Source organism: Passer domesticus, chromosome 11 (genome assembly GCF_036417665.1).
Source record: "Passer domesticus isolate bPasDom1 chromosome 11, bPasDom1.hap1, whole genome shotgun sequence".
NCBI lineage: Eukaryota > Metazoa > Chordata > Aves > Passeriformes > Passeridae > Passer > Passer domesticus.
In genome coordinates this window covers 4277346-4302963 of record NC_087484.1, presented here as the reverse complement: position 1 = coordinate 4302963, position 25618 = coordinate 4277346, and the positions used below count along the sequence as shown (strand labels likewise).

The window sequence follows — 25618 nt, the reverse complement described above, 5'->3', positions numbered from 1 at the left end:
GGTGCTCTTCTGCAGTAGCTGCCACAGCTGGATTCATCTGAGTTGCTTTGCAAGGTGTGTGGGAGGTTATAAAAGATCTCGGGGAGGAAAACCTTTCCCAGGGAGCTGATAACCCCTGGGCTGGGTCTGGCTTGGGGCCAGCAATCCCTCCTGCTCGCAGCTGCTGCTTGTCTTGCGGGCAGGGGCTCGCCCTGGGCATAGGGCACCAGGCTCACCTGGGATGTACAGCTTGTCTAAGCGTTTCCTGCAAGGCAGGGAGTTCAAAAATAGCCTTTTTGGGGAAGAAGCAATTGTTTTCTTCATGTACCTGGACGTTGCTTTTGTTTTGAACTCATTAACAAATGCCAGGCTTTTGTTGTTTACTTCAGTGAAGTGCTGACCATGCACTCTTTGGAAACTGTATCCTAAAATCGTTTATTGTTTTGGAAAAGCCTGGCCTTTAATGCTCAGGCTTGGAGTGGAGACAGCACAGAATTTAAGGAGCCGGTGAGTATTAGCTGTTGCTGGGAAGAATTGGATGAAACCCAAAAATGTCACTACTCTTCCTTTAGCTTGCTTTGTATAGAAGTGAAGTTTCAGTGGCCCTTTGTTTGCATTAGTTGATCACTGTCAATGAAGATAAAAGCTGACATGTTAAAAACCCACAAAACTCAAACATGCTGGCATTGTCCTGTTTCTAGAACTTTGTCAGTTTATGGCATATTTCAGCATCATTAAAGATTTAGGAGAAGCTCTATTGTGGGATAAGCACTGCAAGCCACCACTCAGGAGCATTACTCTGGCAGCATTATTTTAGGTTTCTTCCAGCACCTTTTAAAAAAAAATTGTAGTTCAACGGAATTTGAACAGCTTTTGTAAAGGTCACCTTCCTAAACAGAAAGAGGAGCAAACTTGACTGGGGATGACTTCTAGAGATTAAAGAAAAAAAAATATATGGAAAGCTTATTTTACTGTATTTTACATGATAATGCTAAATTTGCAAATAACTTTGCAAATTAATATTTAATTTAAAATTAAAATAATTTAATATTATTTTTGCAAATAACTTTGCAAAATTTGGGGCAGGTGTTCAACAAATAAATATATGTATTCTCAGTTCCTGAGGAAAGACACTCTCAAGAGTATTCCATCGGGGACTTAATCTGTCTTCTTCCATTGTCATTCAGTGTGCATGTGAGCTATGGAGCATGACAGTATCCATGTGCTTTGTCTGTTTTGGAGCCTTTTGAGTTCTAAACCATAAAACTGCAGAAGAATACTGGTCCTGAATCACAGAACAGTAGAATGGTTTGGGTTGAAGGGACCTCAGGGCTCATCTAGTTCTAAAACCCCTGCCATGGGCAGGGACGCCTTCCCTTAGACCAGGTTGCTCCAAGTGCTGTCCAACCTGGCCTTGAACAATTCCAGGGATGGGGCATCCACAGCTTCTCCGGGTTTCATGTTCCAGTGCCTTACTACTCTCTGAGAAAATAATTTATTCCTAACATCTAATCTAAATCTTTCTTCTAATTTAAATAATCCCAAAGAGATGGCAATGTTCAACTCCATTCCTTGAGCCACTGGTGCAAATGTGTCCTCTATGCACCTGTGCATGTTCTTGTGTGTGCTCATGAGAAGTTACAGTGGAAAAGGGTCTGTCTCCTGTCAGATCTTTCTCTGGGGTTGGTTGCATTCTTTTCTCTGCCTTTTGGAGTTGTGCAGCCCAGCTGCCATTCTTCTGCAGTTACTCTTCAGCAGTGGTCTTCCTCGTCTTTGCAGTTCTTCCACACCCCAGCAGTGTATGGTGTGTTCGAAGGCATGGAGAGCTCTCTGTTCTCACTAGTGTTCCTTTGCTGGGCAGCCATAAAAATTAATAATTTGGAGTGAATATTTATGGAAAAATATATGCTTGAGCAGACTGAAATTTGAGCACAAGCACTTTGTTGAATCAAGCTTTGAAGCAGCAAAGAGCATTTGGTTGGTGTGCAAATTTAAAATAAAGGGTCTGTTTTTAGTGCATGTGACAAGGAGGAGTTAGAGGAGGATTTTAACCTTGCTACCTGAAGGTAGTTTTTATATGCCAGGCTCTTAGATGTAGTGGTACAGTCTGTATGGGGTGAGGGAGGAGTTTCCATTTGATCTGTATGTAAATCCCCATGGATGAATCACCCAGCTGTGAAGAGGTGTCCTTGGAAATCATCATTCATGTGAGGCCAGGTCAGGCAAAGCTGCTGGGCTCAGGCTCTGAGCTGCTCCCTGCAAACCCTTGCTTGACTCCTCCTAAAGCACCCTTACCCTTTGCAAGGGTAATTATAGACACCAGTGGGAGTTCTGTCACTCTGACCTGCAGACCAAGGACGGGCTATTGATCCCTGCCTCATTTCTTCATGCCTCATCTATGAAGGGTTAGAATCCTGCTAGATTTCCTGTGCTTCCCCAGGGAAAGCTACCAGCAGGCAAAAGGGTGCATGGTGTGGAGAAACAGCTTTGGCAAAAACTCGTGTGCCTTGGGGTGTGGAGGATGGTGTTGAGGGTTCAGGACCTACCACCTGAAGGCAGCTGCTTGCCCTGGGCTGCCAGGGGAGCACACATGTTGTTTTCCCTTGCTGCCAGCTACAGAAGAGACCAGGAGCCTTGTGGAGTGAGGGGCAGACCAGCATCCACTCTGCCAGGACTTTGGCTCATCCTTTCTCCCTGCTGGTGGCCTTTTTGGCCCTGACTGCTCTGCAGGTGCAGAGCCTCCATCAGGAGGTTTCTGTTTGCTGATGCTCAGGTGTCTTCTTTGTTACCTTTCACACAGCCATTAAAGCAGGGTGCAGATTAAAACCCACAAGCCTAAATCATTAGGACCTCCATTGGGTGAGAGGTTGTATTTCCCATTGAGAAAGCCAGTAGCTTTAATTTCCTTCTCCCCAGCCCCCTTCCCCTGTCCTGTTTTGTCACATTGAACTGTGGCTGCACACTGAAAGTGATGGTCAGTCTGCTCTGGGCTCAGGAAGACAATTTATGTGAGATTTGATATTTTCCATGTAAATTGTTTGTGATTTCTAAAGGAGTGCTGGCTAAGGAACATGGTCCTTGGAAAAGGGATACTCCCCCTCTGCCTGCATTCCTCCTGCATGGCTGTCTCTAGATGAGCCCTGCAAAGGGCTGAGCATCCCCTTCCTGCCCTGGGATGAGGATGCCCAGCACATGAGCCCCCAGCCCTGGGGAGCTCCTGCAGTGGCTCCTTAGTGAAAGGAGAGAAAAAGCCACCAAGGTTGGAAAACACTGATAAGAAGTTTAGTTGGCATCAGTTCCATCTCTCTTCACACTTGATTTTTATTTTGTAATGGCCAATCAGAAGACCTTTCCCTTTGATCCAGAATGTCACTTTTCCATGTTAATTTGCTGCAGTGCTTGCCAGAGGTTCAAGGTTGTGTGTTGGCAATAAATGATGGTAATCAGGCGGGCAGCACTGGAATGGCCAGGTTGGATACCAGCTCCTGCTTCCATCCGAGGGCAGCCAGCAGCCTGTCCTGCCCCCACACTCAGAAGGTGAGTTACCCTGGCCAGCAGAAGGTGTTCCCTTTGCTCTGCTGTGGGTAACCAGCTCTGCCCTGCCACAGGAGCCCTGTCAGATGTCCATGGCTTCGTGCAAACACCATCCACTGCCAGTCAGCGAGGTGTCACCTGGGTGGGTGACACCTTCCCATCCTTCCTAGGGATGCACTCAGGTGAAAATCAGCCCTGCCCTGTGGCAGGCACGGTCCCTGCCTGCTTTGTGCTGCTGTGAGCTGCTCCTCTGAGCAAAGCCTGAGCAGTGCAAGCTCCACATCCTCCTGGCTCCGAGCGCTGCTGCTGCAGCGAGGGTGGGTGTTTCTGCTTGCGTGAGCGCACGTGTGGTTTTCAGCTTCAGAGTGCACAGAACCTTTTGTTACAGTTTTTGCTTGTTCCCTCCAGCAGTGGCATTTCAGGGTGCAGAAAGTGTTGATTGCAGAACAGTAAATTGTTCTAAAAGCAATGCTCTTTAAAAACCAGGGATATTGCCTCACATGCATATTCCTTTATAAGCTAACAAGAAAAGTAAAAAATTTATGTGGCTGACAGTTTCCCCTCCCCTTCCTTTTAAAAATTCCCTTTTCTCCTAATTTTGAAACTCAGCAGGAAAAAGCCTACTGCCAGCTGAGTCATGTGTTTAGTGCATGACAGAAGTGACTGTTTGGGATCATGCCCTTAATCTGCTGGATGGTGACTTTAGGATGCATTGGAGGTGGTAGAGCCTTTGCTGAGGAAAAGATCGCACAGCTTGAGCCTAATAAAATGTGTCTAATAACTGCTGTAGCTTGCTATAGAAATACAAGAGATCAAAGCTTCAGAGGCATTTATTTTCATAATTTGTGGGTCAGATCCTTGCAGGACTAATTGGGTGCTGTTTGATGTCCAGGCAACAATAGAAATCTTCCTGTACATCAGAATATATTTGTCTCTTCCTCTTTCTTTCATACAAAGGCATAAAAGCTTAGTGTGATTTTGAGATAAACTGGCAAAAGTGAAAGTGCAGATCTCCTCCCTACCTCACTGCAGACTTCCTTAGCAGTATTAAGAGGGTAGTGAGGCACTGGGACAAGTGCCCAGAGAAATGACAGATGATCCATGTGTGGAAGTGTTCAAGTCCAGGTTGGATGGGGCTTGGAGCAACCTGGTCTAGTGGGTGGCATCTCTGCCCATGGTGGAGGATGAGCTTAAAAACCATTGTATATTTCTTTTACATTGGGGCCATGTAGCTGGTATAGTGGCCAAAACAAATGTGTCACTTACCAGATGTTGATTGTTTTAATTACCATCAGTGCTTCAGGAGCACTGAGCCTCCTGGCTGTTGCCTGCCAGGCTGCTGTTCCCCAAAACACGAGCCCAGATGGAACCAGAGGATGAGCTTTGATGGTGCAGCTCAGTGCACCCCCCCAGCTGTGGCTCACTGGTTGTGAATCTCTGGTGCTGTGAATCTCAGCACTATGGGTGTCTCCCCCAAAACACAGCAGGTCAGATATGCTTTGGGCTTTGCAGGGCATTTACAAAGGCCTTTTATTTATATGTATTAAAAGAAAGGATACAAATATAAATAAAAATAAGCGTGGCTCTAACTGTCCCCTCTTGAGTGGAACAGGACAGCAGCGTGTGGCTATGAGTGGCACAGCTTGTGTCCCTGTATCTGGTGAATAAACCTTCTTCAAAACAGGCCAGAATTTCCCAGGCTATTCACTCAGATGGGAGATGCCCAAACAGCCATGAAAAATGGCTGGAAAGGAAGGTGCAGTGCCCTTAAATTGTGGGATTTGTGTTCTATGCTGCCACTGAATACTCATGGTAGGTGTTTGGGGAAGGGGCTTCTCTCAGGTGTTTGCAGGTGCCACCATTTGGGAAGGAAAGAAAGATGGGTGTGCAAGGCAAATGTTTCTCAAGAAGAACCAGAGGCGAAAGCAACTAAATGAAAAGGATTTTAAATGCATTTTCTGGCCATGCAGACAGGCTGTCTTCAGTGCAATAAATCTTCAGCCTTTATGTATTGATTAGCTTCAGTAAATAGTGTGATGACTCTGCTCTTCCCATTGCCATTCTGTGGGGAATCAGCCTGTTGGTATGGCTGAAGAGGCTATAATAGCTAAATGGGATTCCAGTAGTGAGAGCAGTTTACAAATGCTCTCCAAAGTGATCCTCGCAGCCAGTGTGGCTGTGTTTGACTGCTATAAATGTAAACAGAATGCTCCACTGGTGACCAGGCTCGTAATGGCTGTGTTTCCTAATGGGCAAAACTCTGTTTTCTGAGCCAAGTGTCCTTCAGTGACCGTGCCCTGCCCTGGCAGGGATGCTGTCTGCACCTGGTGCCCTGGTTGGGCACCTGTGATGGACACATTCTGAAGAGGAGAGGCTGAAATAGGGGGCTGCCTGGTAAAAAACAGAAAATGGCTGAAAATGCTCCTTCTTGCATCAGCCATGTAACAATTTCTTCAATATTCATAAGATGCTGGGCATAATTTGAAGCGATTTTGCTTGTTGAGCTTTGTCCCTGCTCTTGGAGCCAGGTATGTGATGTGGCAGCCTGGAGGTGGTTGTGTTTGAGCTCTGGGCAAGCCCCAGGGCCCTGGGCATTTGCTACAAAAAAGCATGAACAGAGTGGAAGATGGCAGGAGCAGCATCTCATCGTCCTTGTGGAGCAGGGATGGATGGATGGATGGATGGATGGATGGATGGATGGATGGATGGATGGATGGATGGAGAGCTGCTTTACCTATTAGTTGCCATAGCTGGAAGCCCATCCAGAAGCCTTTCCATTGGCATCTCCCTGTTTTGTGAATACCTGTAACAACACCCTGGTGAAAGAGCTCTTCCAGAGGTAGTTTGGACCATGAACTGAAATCCCAGGTTGCTCTGGAGACAGTTGAAGGAAAGATAGGATGGAGGAGATGCAAAATTAGCATAACAATGCACCTTTAATTCAACTTGAAGGAAATAATTGAAGACTAGTTGTCACTTACGTGTGTGACCTCTGCCAAGATGACTCACACTGCAATATAATATGAGTCATTTGTTAATGATGGCCTGTTAAGGAGAAAGTGCCAAATCGCTGTAACTTCTTCACTGTGCTCTGTAAAAGCCAGGATGGGTGTTCAGGATATTATTGCCTAGAAGTAGCTGATACTTAAGAGCACTGCAGCATCTTTACTTGGCTCTGGCATGAAAAGGCAAAGGTCCTGAGCAGAAATGTTGCTGCTTCTTTGGCCTTGGTTTAAAAGAGCCACAAAACACCGTGTAGCTCTCCTCCCCAGGGCTGCCTTGACATGCTGTTGCCCGAGGGTGGGGACCCTGATAACTTTCCTTCCTGCCAGATGGCTGGGCTGGCCAGAGGGCAAGTGCCTGCTGGTGGGACAGAGGGAGGGAGGAAGGTGGGTTAATGGGTGCTCAGCTGTGCATAGGGCATGAAACCTCCACGGAGCATGGGGAGGGAGGTCTTGGAGCCATCCTGGCTGATGGGAGAATGTGAAGATGGGAATAAAATACTCAGTGGGAAGGTCCCTGGGGTACCACTGATGGAGACCTGCAGCAGGGGCCTGGGGGAGGAAGATGAAGAGCTGCAGCCTGTGGTCCCATGCAGTGAGGGCTTGGCCAGGCACAGCTTCCCCGTGAGCTCCTTGCCTCTGACGTGTGAGAAGTTTTTTATGGCCTTAGGAACTCGCAGTGCTCCTGCAGCAATTGACTTGAGCACTCGCGTGTTAATCATCTACTAGCTGTATTAAATGCTTCCTCTTACTGAGCTAGTGTTTTTCCTCAATAAATGAGATTTCACAATCCCCAGAAGAAGTTAGAGGCTGGTGTGGAGGTGCTTGTGACCAGGGGCAGGAGCTCACCAAGAAGTGACCAGCTCCTGTGCTTGGGAGGGGGTTTCTCATTGACAGAAGCCTCATGATTTTGTCTGTAGTCTAAATTAGAAAATTCTGTGAAGTGCTGACACCAGAAGTTAACTTGAAAGGGGAGTATTTTTCCCTAGATCTCATAATTGTAGAGAAGCATGGAAAAAGGTCTTCTTGAAAGACCATAATCCAAAGGGTAAATAGAAGACTTCAAGTAGCTTATTGAAAATTCAGAAGAAAAAAATGGAGATAAATGTGTGAGGCTTTGCCTGCCTTCTTCCCTGAGTGATAAAACAGATATCCCTGAGCTGCTTGTGCCATGTTTTCATTTTCCAGGAAAGAAGCTGCCTTACTTCTACTATCTCTTCTGCCACCAGTTCCAAGGTATATCTTGCCCTCTGGACTTTGCCTGTTGGCAATCCAGACGGGACTGGTGTCCATACAGGATCTTGCTGCCTCAGGCAGCACCAGTGTGGGCACAAGGAGACAGGAGGGTGATGGTGAAGGGCTGTGGAGGAAGGTTGAGGTGAGAGGGGATGAGAAGGAATGCACCTGAAGGAAGAGAACTTCACACTTGGATGTTCCTATCAAGGGAGTCTAAGGCAACCAAAGGATATTGAATGTGCAAGTTGGTTGCATGGCAGAAAATTGTGTGTAGTACCTTAGGAATAGCTCTCTCTGAGGGGTGAAGGAATGTTATTTCCTGAAGAGAAACTGCCAGCACAGTGGAGCCCAGATCTTGAGCACATCTGTGTTTTGTCTTGCTGGTTTGATAATGATCACCTGATTCTTTATCAAGTTCCTGCTTTAGCATAGCTCTCCTGCTGCTGTGGGAGCTCTCAGGAGCCCTCATCAGGCCTCTTGAATAGGCAAAAGTTCATCTTGTGATTGAAATGGAGGCACACCTTGCAGGTGGGCAGACCATACCCCCCCAAAAATGGAGCAGTGGGGTTGACCAGTGAGAAAGGGCAGAAGTTCAAAGCTGGAGTTGGTTTCTCAAGGCCCTTTCACAATAAATCCTGGGTTTGTTTTCACCTGTTGGTGTGACCTCTTCCATGCTGCTGGTGTACAGCAAAGTGCCTGCACAGATGAAATGTCCTCGAGAGAAGATGCAAAAGCTCTGCTCATTATCAGAAACGAGTAAAAGTGCTCCAAGCTAATATGGCTGCCTAAAAATAGAAGTGGTGTTAGGGGGAGGGCTGTCTTCTGTGTTCATTTGCCCTTGATTTTCATGACATTTTGCTGCTCTATATTGTGTGTCTTGTGCAGGAGACTGCGTGTCCTGGTCACGCTGGTGTAATTCACAAGAATGTGTACTTGTGTCAAAAAACATCCTGAGGAGACTGAAGAGCTTGTTGGGGGTTTAGCAGTTCACTGGCAGAATGCAGTTATTCAGGTTTATTCCCTCACCCTCCTGCCCCTCACAGGTTCACAGCATGACCCTTGCTGTGATCTTGAAGCCTCTCCTGAAGGAGTGGGAGGCCTGAAGAAAGGATGTGGCTGGCAGGGAGGCTCTGGGATGGGATGGATCCCTGGTGCTGTGAGGTGGTGGGAGCAGAGGACATCCATCGTGTGTAAACCTTGCCAGAGAGGACAGACCTACCTCAGCTGAAGGTTGCAGCATCTACTTTGCAGTTAAGGGAAAAAAAAAAAATTACTTATGAGACTTAATTACTGAGTTATTGTTATTCAGTATTTAAAGCCCAAGTTTCATAACTGCCTTGTGATATCAGCATTCATGTTCTTTGGCAGTATTATGCAAGCAGCTCACCTTGTGATCATGAAATACTGAAAAGTGCTTTCTAATGCTCACCCTCGTTTCTCAACAAGTCCATAAAACCTCTTCTGCTTTCCATTAATTATGGAACAGTGGGACATTTTCCTCTTAAAAAGAGCTGAGCCTTTTTTGCTTTTTCTTCAAATTCTTGAGCCAGCTGCTCCGCTGAGAGCTGTCTGTTCCACATGGCTAGATCAGAGTGGACATTTCTTCTGTCCTTCACTGCATTGTCTTATGTCACTTGGGAGAAAGCAGGAGGTTTGTGGACCAATCTTAGGGGCAGAGGTCTTGCTCTACTGGAGCAGTTCCAGCTGGTGCTTGGCTGTTTCTGGCACTGCTCTGGTTGGTGTGATCTGCCTTCAAGGTTAACTGAGGCAGCTGGGAAAGATGGGAGCAAGTCCAATGGGGATAACTCTTATTTCCTTCCCAAAAGAGCTGAAACACCAGCTGGCTTGTTGATATTCAGTTGTTTTCCAAGTGGGAGTTTAACACCAGACGCCCTTTGTGGCCCCCAGCAGGAGCCGTGCTGTGAGACCCTGGCAGTGCAGCTCTGGTTTCACCTCTGCCAGGTCTGGATTTTCCCCACCTTCCAGATTTGCAGAACACTGAGAGTAGACCTCTAGTTTTCCTCCTGATCAGTCCAGTTCTGCCACTCAGTGGCATCCAGAGAAAGGGTGGGACAGGGAGGGTTGTCCTGTTGTGTGGGGAGTGTCTGTGAGGTGGTTCTGCAGGTGGCTCTCCAGAAATGGTAGGGTCTCTTGATATTGTTGGGAGAATCTGGAATGATTTCCTTGACTTAAGAGATGCAAAATTTAATCTTTCCTCTGAGCTTTCTCAAGAAAAAGGAAATTATTGTTTTTTCCCTTCCCTGCAGGGGGAAAGGGTTCAGTGTTTCTCTGAGCACAGATGTGGAGTGTGCTGAGCACACTGAAGAGGATGTCTCCAGGCTCCCTGGCCAGTGCTGCTTCTCCACTCCTGCAGACTTTTCCTTATTTACACATCCAGGGATCCACAGCTCTTTTCACATGCTAATGAGGACTTTATAGATAAGATGCCCTGTGAGGAAAGGAATGCTAGGAGAGTCCCACAGCAGGGGAAATTGAGGTGAGGAATGGTCAAACATCTTCCTTAGACTCACTTATGAGCCTTGCAGCCCCAGCAGAGCTCAGAGTAGAAGTCAGACCCTTTGGCCTCTCATCCCGTGTTGTGGCCATTAAACTATGCTCTCCTAAGATTAGATAACCTGTGGTTTCAGTGTCTGCGAGTCTTGATGAGCAAATTCCTTTGGATAAATGCTTTTCTTGTATACTTGCCAACACAGAGTGATGTCTGGGACATGAGGGAAGGGAAATAACTTGCAGGCGTCAATTTTCAGGAGATGACTCAGATGTAGAGATAATACCCAACAGGTTAGAGCTGTTGGAGTGGCTCAGTGGTGAGGATCACATTCTGTGTCTCTGGTTTAGACTAAGTGATATGGGAAACCCAAGGTGCAGCTACTGCCCAGCAGCTTGCCATGAGTTTGGATATTGCTGAACAGTCTGGGTCTCTGGCAGTGATGAGATATGGCACTGGAGATTGAGCCTTGGGATGGCTGCTAAAGGGATTGGAGTTGCATGGTACTTGGTGTTACCCTGAACAAAAAGTCCATCCTGCCTTTGCATTACTTGCAGTCTGGGAAAGCTGATAGTTGAGTTGGTTTCCCTGCATAATGAATATTCCTTTTCAACACAGATCTTCAGAGAAGGAAAGGATTGTAAAAGCATCTTGGTGTTGTAGTAGTTTGTCTTTCTTGCTGTTAGCCTGAGGCTGTAAGGTGGACCAGAGCTCAAATGAGCACATGCTGCTTTTGGCTTACAATGAAACTGCAGCATCTCCCCTCCCTTCAGACCAGGAGAGACAGTGATGGGCCAGCTGGGTCTGCAAGGAGGGATGAAGTGGTGCCTTCTGAGGGTTTAGGGAGGCTTCGCAGAGTTTGTTGTACTGTTTATTTTGCTTTCTTTGGAGGTGTGTTTTGCTGAAATACATGGATTTGATTTCTGGTTATGAGCATCCTTATCTGCTTCTGTAGCCATTAGCTCTCTGTCTTGCCCACGTGGAAAGCTGTAAGCTACTTCATCCGATAAGGCTTTTCTTATCTGTTCTGCTGTTTGTTGTGTAGAATTGAAATTACTCTAGGAACTATAAAAAGAGGATGGAGCCTAGGAATTGCAGCTGAGGAGTAGTGTTTCTCTTCCCTGCACAGACCAACAAGATGTCAATAGGAAGTATGAATGTCTCCATGCATCAGCCAAAGCTGAGTTCTTGGTCATGTATTATGTTAAAAACAAAACATATGTGCTGAGATTTCCTTTCCTTACTTTGTGCAGCATCATCAGAACACCCCGTTTGGCCTTTTAAACTCATCAGCCTGCTTGTGAAATATTCAGTAAAGCTTGGGCTGAGTTTGCATCACTGTCAGTGGGTTGCATCTTTTTGGAGTGACTTTGATCTTGCTTACTCTGTGCTGAATAATTTAAACTCCTCTCCCTCTGAGAGTCTGGCCCTTGCAGGCTCTCTTGTTTCTCCTAATCATGAGCCTTTAAGTGGTATTAAAGCCGCTTATCCCAGTCTTGTTCTTTTATAGAGTCATTAACACCTCTGTAGAGAAAGTGTAAAACTCTAGTAAAGTCAGCTTTACTTGGCACTTGGCAGTGGTTTGAATGGCTCTAGAGGGAGCAGAGGGCTGAGCAGGGTGTTTGGGAGGGTGCTGGTGGTGGTGCAGTCCCGAGGGGTGGGTTCACCCTTGGGAGGTGGTGTCCCTCTTCATCCTGGGGTCAGGGATCCTTTCTGGGTATGAGAACAGGCACCTCCAGCTTTTGTTGAGTTCTTCCCCCACCACAATTCCCTAGAGGCCAGAAACATCCATCTCTCTGTGTTTGCTGTGCTTTATTCAAGGGCATGTCTCAAGTGGTGTCAGCAATTTTATTTTCTACTCTGTTACCTTTACAAAGAGGTGTTCAAGGGTGATCCCACCAGGAGGTCATCCAAGAAAACCCAAAGCTGGCTTTGTTCTTCACCTTCTCTGTGTTCCTGTGCAGCAGCTGTGCCACAGTGATCTGATCTGCCTCGTGGCCATGGAGAAGTCCCACTCTTGCTTTCATTGCTTGGTCTGTCAAGCCAGTTGAGCTCTGCACTAATTAATGGGAAATTGTCATGACTTACGTTAGGCTGGCAGGAAAAATTAACGGGGGTGAATAATAGCACAAGATACATGGAAATCAACGTTTTTTCTCCTTGGAGGCTGTAGATGTAATCCACTTAATATTCTGTGGAACACAGGATTAATATTCTTCAGCATAATATATTTGAGGGCTTTTATTTTGAGTTTGCTGGCAGAGGCATTGCTGCATTGCTAAAGCTGAGGGCAGGGGATTAGGAGGCGGGAAGGATGCTGACCCAACTTCCAGAGGATTCAGGAACAGTGAAATCTGGCTAGAGAAGATTAAACTTCTTCCTTGCTAGCAGGACTTTATGCAAGAAGTGTGCCTCACACTGGGACAGCCCCTGTTGAAACCTGGTAGGGTGTTTTTCAGCTCTTTGGATGCCTGAATTATTGGGGAATAGATGTGATTTGCTTGGACTGTGTGGTGTGACTCTGCTGGTGGGCTCCCAGTGCTGCAGAGTGTGGAAACCATCTCCAGCCTTGCACTTGTCCTCCTTCACAACATAGTTTTGCCATGATTTAAACTCATAGAACTCCTAAGCTTTGTAGAAGTTCCTTTAAAATAATAATAAAGCAAAGCCCCCTGTTCTTTTTCTTTCACAGGATGGAAAGAATGCAGTGAGTTGCCAAGCTTAAAGAGGAGTAGATACAGCAGAAATAAATAAATCAAGAGCATTTATTTTAAGTTGATTAATCTGATATGTTCATAGTTTTCTAAAATAAAATCTAGCCCCAGAGAGTTTAGCAAATCAAATAACAATAACGACAATTAATTTAGAAGCAGCTACTAATGTTTCTCATCCCCTTTTCAGATCCTTAAACACTCATGATTAATCTCACATCTTGTGGAGGAGGTGGGCTTGGAGAGCTGACCCCATTCCTGAGTGTGGGGAAGGACTGTGGGCAGGGCTGACACGAGTGGCATCTCCCTCAGTTTCTGAGACTGTTTCACAATGTAGGATCCACCAAGAAATACAGAAGACTTGCTATGGGAAATACTTCACACCCTGGCAAAAAAAAAAAAAAAATCTTGCGAATCACTTCAGCAACTGTGGATCAGCCCTGATTTGAGGCTGGTTTTTTTTGGCATGCATCAGGCAGGAACTTCATTTTGGTGTGGAACCTTGTTTTCCACCCAGTTTGAGTGTCTGTCATAACCAATGTTTTGGACTTCCTGCCGGGTCTTGCATTATTGGAGACAGCCTGTGAAATGTAGGAAAAAAGGTGAGAAGCCTTCCTTTCCCCTTCCCCACATCTTGTTAACTCTTGGGTGAGACATGTATTTCTAAATTGAAACATGCAAATGAGTATATATTTGATAATCTTTTAAATAATTCTGCTGATTTGTCAAGACAATTCAATGTAAAAGTGAGTTTAGAATACAAGGTTTTGGTATCTTGTTGATATAGTTGTGGAGTTTGGGATTATTCTACAGTCTATCCTGCAGAGTTCTGCTTAATAATTCAAAGTGATTTGTTCCCCCTATTGTCCTTTCTTGAAACTTCTGCCACTGGAGGGTTATCTGCCTTTCTTGCTAGCCAGCCCTTGTAGAGCCAAGTGTGAGGAGCTGATAACAAGTGACAGGCTGTGGGTAAACTCTTTGAAAAGCACAAAACCAGCAGATAACTCCATCTCCAGATGATCTGTGAAAACTGGGCTGATGTGAGAAACTCTTCACTGAATCCAGCAGGGAGGTAGTGTTTCTCCAGAGACGTGTATAGGGACAAGAAAATACTGAAAAGTAATGTCAGCTGCTTTAATCTGGGGCTCAGGGATTTCTGGAATGCATGCCTGCATGCCTGGCTGTGTGTTGGTTGTTGCACAGATCTCTGCTGTTGAAGGCTGTAGTCCATGGGTTGTTGATGCTACAGCGCTTTCATCCCTGACAAGATTTCTGGTCAGCTCAGCCCACAACCATAACTGAAAAATAGACGTAAGAGGTACAAAACCATCCTAGTTTAAGAAAGCAAAAGGTTTTCAGATTGGTTTTCTTTTCTTGCTCCAAAATGCATCTGGGAGTGAGACATTCTCCTGTTGTAAGCCATCTGTCTGGCCACAACTCTCACTGCAAGGAGGGAGCAGCAAGGCTGTCATTTCTTGGCAAAGGTGATCCCAGACAGTGACCCCAGCAGCTCCTGTGAGGCTGCAGGAGCTGGAGTGTCCAGCAGTGCCTCAGGAAGGTGCAGGCTGGCTTCTGTCACCCCTGCAGGCTCACACAGACAAAGCCACGAGCGTGACCTGCTGTTGGAGACTGAATGTTTGCATTCAGTGAGAGGATGCTCCCTTTTCTTGGCACGAGCTTGGCAGCAGCCGTGCTTTGCACAGTGCATCTCCAGGAGTGGGATGTTGAGGCTGCAGCTCCCAAAACAGCTGCCTTGGTGAGCAATTAAACCAACTCCTCCAAGAGCCCGTAAACCTTTGACAGAGATTAGTGGTAGGTAACGATTTCAGCTTGATGCAAACATTTGCTGGCCAAGGTTGAAACTCTTTTTTAGAGGGATGAGATTTAAACATTTAGGAAAAATATCTTATTGGTCTGAAACTACATGAATGACTTCCAGTGAGGAGAGCGTCCAGCTGCTCTGCTCTAATTGATGTCTGCATCTGAAGAAGTGTGGTACAATACTGGTAGTGACTTTAGATCTTCTGGGGGCTATAGATGTGATTTATAATTGGCACTGCAGCTTTTTAGAGACACTGAGCTCAGCCAAGCCTTTTATATATTGCCTTGTTGAAGTTGTGTGCTTGAATTAGGCATATGTTGAAGGGGTTGATGGTGCTGAGGCTGCATTCATCTAGCAAGGCATTGAAAACCTTGGGGCTCACTTAGCAGTTGTGCTTTTGCTGATGCTTCTGGTGTGAGTGGCTTCTGGCTCTTGGGGATGAACAGTCTGCTGTGAACTGGAAGGTGGGCTTGTCATGCAGCTGCAAACAGTTCATGGAGTCTGTCCTGGTGATCTGTGGAATGTGCTGCAGAGCTTTAAAAGGGTGAGAGGAATGGCTGCTTTGGAGGGAAACTAACTTCAAATGAAGCACAAGTGTTGTTGTCTTCGGGGTTATTGAATATCTCAGCATTTTCCTACTGTGCTGAAGACTCATGGAGGCCACACATTCATTTTCATTAGCCTCAAGTCAAAACTCAGTGCCTTTTGCTCAAATGACATCAGGAGAGATGAACTCAGCTTGTTGCTAGCCGTGCTTTTGAAGGAGTGGGAAGGAGGCTTGGACTTCAATTTTGATTAATGTAAATGTGTAGCTTGTGGGTGGCTATTCCTTGGTCTGGACTGCTCTGACATGCAACATTGGAGAAAGATCAATTTTATATATGTCATTTTTTGTCCTCTCCTGGTATCACTAGTGCATCTTGGTCTGTGGGACCCACCGTTTGCAGTGCTATAACTGCGTCATTTTGGTTGGAGAAAACCATTTTTTTCCAGGTCAGTGTATGTGTTCCTTACAGGCTTAGAGCTCCCACATTCCATATTTGTGGAGAGGGTACAGAATGGCTGCTTTTTCTTTTGACGTGCTAGAAAAGAGAAACTAGGTCAGAAGAACTCTAATTTTGTGTGTGCAAGATTGAGTCTGAGCAGGAAATCTGGAATACTCAGTTTATTGTAGCTTCAGTGGCTTGGCCTCTGCAGAACCAAGTGGGAATGAGCTGTCAATGTGCATAGGGGATTTTGTATTTTTCTTCCCTAAGCACTGGTGTTGGCTATTCCTTTGCTGGCTGGGGGCTACAAATCTACACTTACATCCTAAATTGAACAGGTAATAGTTGAAGAAGTAATACAGTTTTATTGACTGAAAAGCCCAATGTGGTGATTAGTTCTTATTTAATTTTGCTGCTGCCAGCTGTTGGCAGGTCTTAACATTCTGGAAAGGAAAGAGACGCTCACATGGTGGCTGGAGCTTTATTGCAGTGAGAAGATGGAGAGGAGAGTGCTGGAGACCTGGGAGAGCAGATTTATGGTTCAGAAAGGGGGAACGGACAGAGCACAGATGTGGCTCTCAGTAGGGCCTGGAAGAGCATCTCCTGGTGAGATGCTGCAGAGGAGTGGTTCAAATAGATTTGTAAACAGGCTTCTCAGCTGTCCAGGGGAGAAATTTTTCATCTGTTAATAACTTAGCCTTGAGAGCAGTTTTTCTTACGCTGCGTAGTAATGCTGTTTCTTGACTAACATCTTCTTTTAAGTTACAGAGGGTGTTTGGGGGTGAGGGAGGACAAACTGCTTCTCCAAAATGAAAACAAAGCCCTTGGGGAGTTCATTATTACTCTTCCAAGTAGAGCAGCTTGTATTGCTTGAGTAGGCAGGAGGTGCAGTGGTAGATGGCATTGATGATAGCTTGTTTTGTGAGTCTCTGGATGGGTGGGCGAAGGAGGGGAAGGTACCAAAGCTAGCAGGAGAAGGCGTGAGATTAAACAATCCCTGTGAGGGCTGAGTAACATCCAGTAGTCCAGCATGGTGCTGCTTCATTGCTTGGCTTTTATCTCAAAAATACCTGTGCAGCCTTTTGAGGTTTTTTGCACTGCTTTAATTAATGGGCAGCCTCAGGGCTGTGTCTGTATGATTGAAACTTGAAAAAGTCGTGTCCCCAACTTCTTTTTTAGAAAGTTCCCAGTGACTCAGTCAGTATTTTGTTGCCTTGGCCTCTGCCTTCCTGCTTTGTTTGCTGCTGTCTGCAGCTATATTAACAATCCTCTCCTGGCTTGTGCAGTCCATCTTCATATTACTCACAGGGCTGTTAACTAGAAGTGCCTTGGAGATGGAGACTGCCAGCTGATTACTAAAAAGCAGCTGTGTCTTCAAGTGCTCTTCAAACCCCTCTATTTTTCTGTGAACTGTGTCATTTGGGGTAACTTCCCCAAGGTGATCCAGACCTTGTTTTGTCACACTGCACAAGTGCTTCAATTCCTGCAAAAGAAGTGAACTGATGCCCCTTCAGAAGGAATAACAGGGGACTTTGTAGAGCTTTGTAGAGGTTACTCAGGTCCTGATGCCTGGGAGATTTATGGCTGTTTACAGAGTTTCTAAAGCTTCCTGCTAACATGAGAGGTGGCTTCAGAGAGTATGGCCCAGCCAGCATTTGGCCTTGGGGAAATGGAATCTGGGCAGGTGTACAGTGTGAGAACAAAAGGCTTCATCCTTGTACTCATTCCTTGCAGTGATACTTTGCGTAATCAGAAACGTTATCCTGATGACAGTTTTGCCTATTGAACTCTACTGCTGAAAGGCTTTTCTGTCTCTCCTGCCCTCCTACCAAAACCATTCTCATGTTCTAAATTAATGATCTTTCACTTCTGGTTGGAGCTTGGTAGGGTTGGAAAACCCAACTTTCTCTCAACAACCACTTGGGGTGACAGTGCTGCCATGCCAAGCTGTGTGATGCCAGGTGGGATTATGGCTTTCCTGGGCTGTATGGGTGCCATGGCATTGCCATTAGTTTACAAGAGCCAGCTTTTCGGGAAGAATGACCCTCAGCTGCTTCCCAGTGCCAGAATTTCTCCTTGTGGCTGCCAGGACTTGTCTAGGCAGAGGCACCTGCACACAGACAAAGCCCTCTGGGTCTCATGTTGAGGGTGGTGATAAATGGCTTTGTAAGCCTCCTCTGCTTTTTGTGGGATCTCCTGTTGAGGCTGTTTTATTATGGAGATGTAAGGCAGAGGGTCATGATATCCTGATGCTTGGGAACATTAGTGCACAGGCTTTATATCTTGGTGGAGATTAAAAAAAACTCTTCTGATGCCACAGAGCTGCTTTAGCTGATTCGTGCCTGGGGACACTCCTCTGTTACTGACCCGTAACTGTGCTGCCTCTGGTTAAACAGTGCTTTTTCCTTCTCTGGGGTTGTAACATTTGCTTAATGACTGGGTAGCTCCATGATTTTTGGCTGGAAGTTGTCATTAGCTGCTAGAATTGGGAGACTAAGTGCACAATGATTACAGAAGCTCCAATCTCTGATTTCCCCTCCTGTGCATCCACAGCAATCGTGGTTTAATTGGTGTGCCCCTGGGTTCCCCTCTCCTGAGCATCTTTCCACTGTCTCCTCATGTAACCCTTCCTGTTACATCCCTTTTGTGTGGGCTAGAAGGGAGAAAAATGAGTCTCCTTCAAGGAAAACAAGCAGATTTGGTGTACAGGCTGTGTATAAATATTTTTTGTATTTATGGACACCTGCATAGTGGTATTTAAAGATGGCTAACTTGTGTTCTGTTCACCATAGCCAACACTGATTCACACCTGCAGCCCTTGGCCCTCAGGTGACTTAGCCCTGGTGTGGATTTTGCTCTCTGAATAGTCTCCTCAAGCAAAGTGTTGGCTCTTTTGTGCCTTGGACTTGTTGAGACATTGTTGTGTGGGCAAGGACATCTTTCAGCTTTAGTTCTGTGGGGTCTGGGTTAGGCAGATGGGAAGGAGCAGTTTTAACCAGGAACCTGCCAGCCCCAGTGTGCTCCAGGCTGATAAGTCTTCAAAAGGGAGGCCTGTTTTGTTACTGAAATTTGAATATATCCTGCTTTATCATCCACACACAGAAGTCCCTGATAATGCACCAGTTTCAAATACACTGTTTACTGAAATAAAGGGGACTTTTTTTTCCTTACCTATGATATTGCTGTAAGGATGATGCCTCTGCATTCTTCTGTGTCTCGGACTGCTTTTAGCCACTGAAACATTAGTACCACTGATTTTCTTGAGAGATTAGGAGAAACATAACAATTTCCCACTTGAATTTGAGCCTGTCCTGGCTTTACCTGTGGCAACATGGTCATATCCTGGCACAACAGGCAGGTCCCAAGCCATCTCTGCCTGAGTCTGCACAACCCTTGCTGCAGGTGCTACTCTGTGAAACATTTCCCATCCCATGAGAAGTAGATGAAAAGTCCTCTTGAGTGTTTTGTTGCTTTATGGAGAGAATACTTTATGGAGAGCCTGAGTTTGCTCTTGTGTTTTCTGGCACAAGCTCCAAGTAGCAGGGAGAAGGGAGGGACCCTACCTTAGTTTAAGAGATCTTGGCAAAGTCCTGGTGCTACTACAGCTGTAAAAATCCTTTTCTAGTTAGAGTGAAGCTAATGTAGGGCTGAAAATTATTTGTGGGTTTGTCTCAAATGCTGTCTCTCTCTCCCCTGTTTTAAACAATACACCTTCTCTGCCTAAACTAACAGCTCACCTCATTTTTTCCTTTTATTTGTGGGCTTGTTATTCAGTGCAGCTGTTTTCAGTTACATGAGGCACAGTAGTTCTTGTGAGGGCATTTTGGGGTGTGGGAAGAGCAGGCTGCAGCAGCCTCCTCACCTGTGTGTCCCTGCTGGATTGAGGAGAGGGCATCAGCAGCAGGAGGTAGGTGCCAGGCTGGGAGCAGCCATGTGGGATGAGCTTTGCAGCCACCCCCAGCCAAGTGCAGCCCGGAGCTGCTGTGAGCCCTGATCTGCAGCACAGGCTATATTTGGTCTGAGATTATTCCCTGCTTGGCCTGGATTGGTCCTGGTTGGGGCTCTGCAGGGTGGATTTCTTTTTCCGCTGGCTAACATCACCCATGCTGTGTGCCTCTCTGTTTTTCTCCCTCGCTGCCCACTGCAGCCTGCCCCAGCTGCTCTGGTACCCTCCTGAAGCATCTCAGCAGGGGCTTTGTGGGATGTGCAGGATGTGCCCCTGGTACCAGGGACAGCCTATTCCCCAGCAGCCATTAACATGCAAATCTCTTTTCTCTGAATGAATCCGTCAGGGGAGGCCAGTGGGAAGCAGGACATTTTTTCCTTGCCCACACCATCCTTTGCTGTTTTCTGGAAAGGCCATTAATAGCATATTATTCCTGGTTCTAATAGTGGCTCTTGGGCAGAAGCTTTTCTCTTTGCCTGCTGCATGGGAGGAGGGCAGCAGGTCTGGGAGCAGAGATCCAGCCCCCTGTGCTCCCTGACAGTGCTGGTGCTCCCAGCGTGCTGGCTGTGCTGAGAGATGCCCAGTTACCTTGGCAATGCTTCTGGAGAAATGCAGGGAGAAAACAGGATGGAGAGGGGACAGTGCAGCAGGGAAACTGCCTGGCTGGTGAGAGGCAGGATGGGATGTCAGGAGTGGAAGGTGTGGGTGATGGGAGCTATGGGGGAAAGCCCTCCTGGCACAGAGCTGCCCTGGGCACAGCGACAGCAGAGGCAGGTGTGGGACTGCCATCACAAACAAGTGATGGATGGACTCAGGCAAACCTGTTGGAGCCACAAATGTGATGTTTGCACATGTAAGAGCAGTGAACCTGGGATGGTGGGATGGGGTGCTCTTGAGTTTTAGGATTTGTAGAAAGAGGTTGGAAAACACATTGCAAAAAGGAGTTCTTTTTATCAGAAATGGCCAGCTGCATCCCTGGATGTTTCTCCAAACCTCCTAAGCATATGCCCTAGGCACGGCTTTCTTCTGCCTTAATCTCCTAGTGAATATTCAAAAATAGATATACTTGTAGCACTGGAAAAGCCTCTTTCAGAGTTGTTTCAGCACTGCAGAGAACAACCCTTAGGAAAGAAACTCAAAAAATAAACAGCAGCTGCTGCCATGTTTCCCCTTCCCCCACCTCCTCACCCAGTGCGGAAACCCGGTGTCAGTTCCCTTTCCCATCCTTTCCTGGCATTTCCCTGCCTGGTACCAAGGCAGCAAAACCCACAGGCTATCCACGCCCAGCTGAGATGCTGCATGTTGGAAACCTGTTGTGCTGCAGCTTCACCTGTGTCTGGCCCAAGTGTGTGGATGCAGGTGTGTTTGCAGGGCAGACGTGTCCTCGGCGGTCTCCTGCAGCACAGCTTCCCTGCCCTTTGCTGCAGATTGTCCCGCTGAAGGCTGAGCGTTCTTCCCACCCTGGAATACCCCAGGGCTTCCTAGGCAGCTGAGGAAGCTGCTCACACATGATGGAGGAGCAGGCAGAAGGGGGATGTGGCATTTCTGAGTGATCAGAGGGGCTGCTGTCACCCTGTCACGGGGCTGTGCCAGACCCCGGCCGCTCCACGGCAGCACGTGTTCCTGGCTGAGTGGAAAGCTGCCCCAGCCACGTCAGGACTCAGATTAATTTACTTTTGTGGCACTGTTGCTGGATGAACCTTGCTTCTCAGCTTCTCACAAAGATGCAGTGTTTGACTTGTGGACCCACGAGCATAATGAGTTCATGCAGCTTTGTAATGAATGAAACCTCTGTGTCCGTAACGGGTGGTGGGCGTCTATGTCCTCTCTCAGGAGTGCTGCTGGCTGATCCTCCTTGGGAGGTATCCCTGGGCTCTCTGGGGTGCCAAGTCATCCAGCAGCTCAAGTGACTCAAAACCCAGCAGGGAGGATGAGGATGGGTGGTGGTGTGGGAGACAAGGTTGCCCCTTGGCAGGGTGGGCTCAGGGACACACAGACCCCTGGGATGTCAGGATGCCTTCACATCCACCGAGTACAGGAAAAGGAGGAGAAGCAGGAGAGTAAAAGTAAAGCTTCTGGAAGGGGAAAACCCACCGAGAGGAGAAAATAGCAGTGCTGGTTGTTACTTTTATTTTTTCCCCACCCTCCCTCATACCTCACTGCTTGTATCGTCTTTGGACTGTGCTGGTGGGTGCACATGTGTGTGTGACTGCACTTCCCCTGGCTGGGCACATGCCAAGTGCAGGGGGGTCAAGGAGCAGGGTTTTGTGCTTTGTTGCCACCTTTACAAGGTGTTGTGTCCTCACATAGCATTGCCTTGGAGCTGTTCATCTCAGCTGGCAAACTGGGATGTCAACAGCCAGGATGCACCAAACCAAAAGTGGCCTTTAGACCGAGTAACACTAATGTTCCTGACCTCAGGAATAGACCTGGAAACCCTGCTTTGAGCCCCAGAATGGCATCCTGCCAGTTGCCTTGTTTTATTCCAAAGCTGATGCATAAGAAAATCTAACTTTTAATAGCAAATGTTTGCTGTTGCATTTAAAGCACATACTGAGTGTTTGTAGATCAAGCAGATGACAGTCAAATGGATGGATGCTCAGTCAAAGGCACCTGCCTGGCATCTCCCAGCCCAGGTGCTGGAGGTGGGCAGCACCTGGCAGGTCTGTGCTGCCCACACAGGGCTGTCACCTGGACAGTGCCATACTTCTGCTCATTGGCCCTGTAATTCCCATCTCTGGTCTGCCTGAAAACCTTAAACCACTCAAAACCCTTGTCAGAGAAATGTTGATCTTCATCAAACGTTTATTTTTTCAAAAGTCGATAATTATTAATTATTTAACATTCTTCTTCTTTTCTCCTAGGATCCTGCAGGAATCTTTGAACTGGTAGAGCTCGTTGGCAATGGTACCTACGGGCAGGTCTATAAGGTAAGAGTTCCAGCTGAAGTGATCCTGTTTGCATTCCTGTGTGTTGAACGTGGAGCATCCCAGCACATCACCTTGACTAGACTTTGACCATTTCAGACCTGACAAGAAGCCTTTGCTGAACTCTGACCTTTCAGTCTTGTGTGCAAGTACCGTGTAGCACACAGAGCTCTTATAATAAGCAATTCACATTAGCTCTGAAACTGTCACAAGAAAATGAATTGCCTTTTTTTCTCCCCCTTTCCTCCCAGTTGCTTTTTATTGATTAGATGATGAGGAGGGAGTGAGAAGTCTGTGCTTTAATAGCTAAATCTTGATCTCGTCTAAGAGCTGAGTTTACGGCTGCAATAGGCTGCCAAATGAGTTTGCTACAGTCTAGTGCTCTGCTTGCACACAGGCTGGCTGCCATCCTTTCCCCTGGCAGGAACCTGCTACAGGATTAAAAACACTATTAAAATGTTTTTATTAAAGTGCCTGTTACAGTCTGTAGGATTGCTTTAAATTTTTCTGAACATCTCGAAGCAGCAGTCCAGGTGAGAATAGTGAAGGGACTGTGGAGAGCAGGATTTTAAAAGCATGAACTTCTTTACAAGAATATTTAAAATGCCCCTCTGCTGTATTATATCACCTTTCCCAAACACTTCTTAGCTTGGGGAATTTCCAGATTTTATTATCTTGGTGGGGTCTTTTTATGGACTGTTCTTGTGCATTTGGGGTGGGATTGAATTATTTTGAAGTCTGGGGTTATCTGTGTTTATATGTGGTGAGGAGATGTTTCTTGTCATGGGTGCATGAGGAATTTGCCAACTTTTATGGTTCTGCTGGGAGTCAGTACCTCCCCTGGGCTTCATTCTCCAAGAAACTCCTGTATGTGTGGGCACAAGTGCTGTGTACACGTGTACTCATGCATGTGTGGGCACACAGAGATCCTGTTTACCCATCATGCCCATGTTTCATTTTGACTATAGAAAAGAGTATATTCATGTGCTCCTACTCTGTGGTTTTGGAGACACAGCTCTTGCTTGTCATGATCTAAAAGACAGTGAGCTGCCCCTGCTGAAGAGAATGGTGTTTCAAGAGCCAAGATTCCCCCATCCTCCTGCTGCTGCAGACTAATCCTGTCAGTAGAAGGATCAAGGGATTGAAGTGAACCGAAGATGAACTGGAACTTCTGGAGTTTTAAATGTGTGAATTTTTGAACTGAAACAGATTTAAAAAGAAAAACCAAACCAAAAACAAAGGAAAAGCCGCCCCACCCCAAAGCTGTTCTTATCAAGGTTATATTCCAGGGAGCCTTCCCCTCTGGTGTTCATTGTTTTCCCACCATGTGCTCCCTGCCACGGGAGCTCCCTTCTGAACTGTTTTTCTTCTCAGCTGCTAAAATAACGGTGGAAGGTGACCTAATTTTAACTGGTTCATATTTCTAACAATCCATGGAAACTATGTGCCTGTAACGGCCTTTTCAAAGCGTCGTGTTTTTGTGGAGAGCAAAAAAGGGAAATAAGCTGGTGCTGCTGGTTGTGTGGCTCAGCTGATCGGGTTTCCTCTTGCTGGGTACAATTCTTTCTGTGTGTTACCTCAAAGGGGAAAAAAACCACCCAGAAATGTCCCAAGTGTAGGCTGAATGTTTCTGTGTTCCTTTTTCCCATGCTGTACAAGGGGAAAATCCTCCTCCTAACTGTTTTTAACTTGCTGGAGTAACTGGATTGTCCTCGGTGTGATTCACGTGGTGCCGGTGCCAGACGGGATGGTGACGGGGGTGGAGGGGAAAACGTTGCTGTCCAAACCAAATTAGTAAGTATTGAGGTATGAGCTCAGGCTAGGCCTGACTTCACAGCTCTCTTAAACTGAAGTCCTGGAGTAGCACACGCTCTATAAACAAAAGGAGACTTTGATATAAAACACACATAACTGTTTATGGTGTCCCACCCTAAAACCCTGCGTGGAAATAAGATCTCTGTGATTCTTTTTCTCCAGATACCACCGCTGTATTTATCTCTTGCAGCAAAACAAATGGATCAGCTTTCAAGACACACAGACCTTCTGGCTCCATTCTAAATCAGCCCTTAGAAGTGATCCATACCTAGGAGCAGCATCCTCTCTAATTAGATGGTTGTTCCATTGCCATTTCCAAACCCCTCTCAGGCAGGGCTGGACTGTTCACAGAACCATTCAGTTTGGAAATGGTCTTTAAGATTGAGTTCAGGTAATAACCCAGCATTGCCCAGTCCACCATGTCCCTAAGTGCCACATGTACACATCTGTTCAATCCCTGCAGGGGTGCTGTGTTACCTGAGGGGCACCATTGCTGCCCTCCTAGAGGCTATGTGCACCTCTGGCTGTGTTTTTGGGTTCTGGTGCTGGCTGCCAGCCCGAGCTCTGCAGGTCCAACCCCTGTTCTCTCAGCCAGGAGCAGTCACCTGGTGAGCATCACCCCCCCTTCTCATGGCTGGTCCCTCTCTGAGCAAGAAAAGCAACTTTGCTGTTGGAAAGAGGCAGAAGTGAAATGTTTATTCCAGGCAGGGGATGATGCTTTATGTCTGTGTGCTGCTGCAGCCTTGATGTTCCCCTAGAAAATCTGATATAGCAGCAATGTCTAACACTGCTGCATGGCCACGTTTGTGCTGGAGACTCCAGGTGTCCTGGTGATAACCAGCTGGCCTGCCCAGGACCTGGGGGGAAAATGTGCAAGGTGCAAACTTTCCATTGATCCCATGGGATAAAGGGCATGGTTATGTTCTTCTTACAGCTGAGTGATCTCACAGCTCAGCAGGAGGAGCCTGAGGAGTGTCTGGGAGTACCACAGTAACAGGAGCCCTCAGAGAGCAGGGATTCATGGAGCCTGCCTCAGCATCTGCTGCGTTGGAGAGGCTGGGGAGCCCCTGGCACAGCACATGCCTTCTCCTTGCTTGTGGGAGGAGAGCCTGGTGCACCCTGAGAGCTCCCAGAAGGAGGGCACCCGCTGC

General features: G+C 46.8%; 1 protein-coding gene across 5 annotated transcripts in view; it reads left to right on the top strand.

Annotated features, from left to right (window-relative positions):
• TNIK (TRAF2 and NCK interacting kinase) overlaps positions 1-25618 on the top strand; it is a 148158-nt gene that overhangs the window by 3568 nt on the left and 118972 nt on the right. For all 5 annotated transcript variants that reach the window (XM_064385234.1, XM_064385233.1, XM_064385236.1 and 2 more), the window contains exon 2: positions 22590-22655. In XM_064385234.1, coding sequence (XP_064241304.1) covers positions 22590-22655 — 66 coding nt within the window. The remainder of the gene's footprint in view (positions 1-22589; positions 22656-25618) is intronic.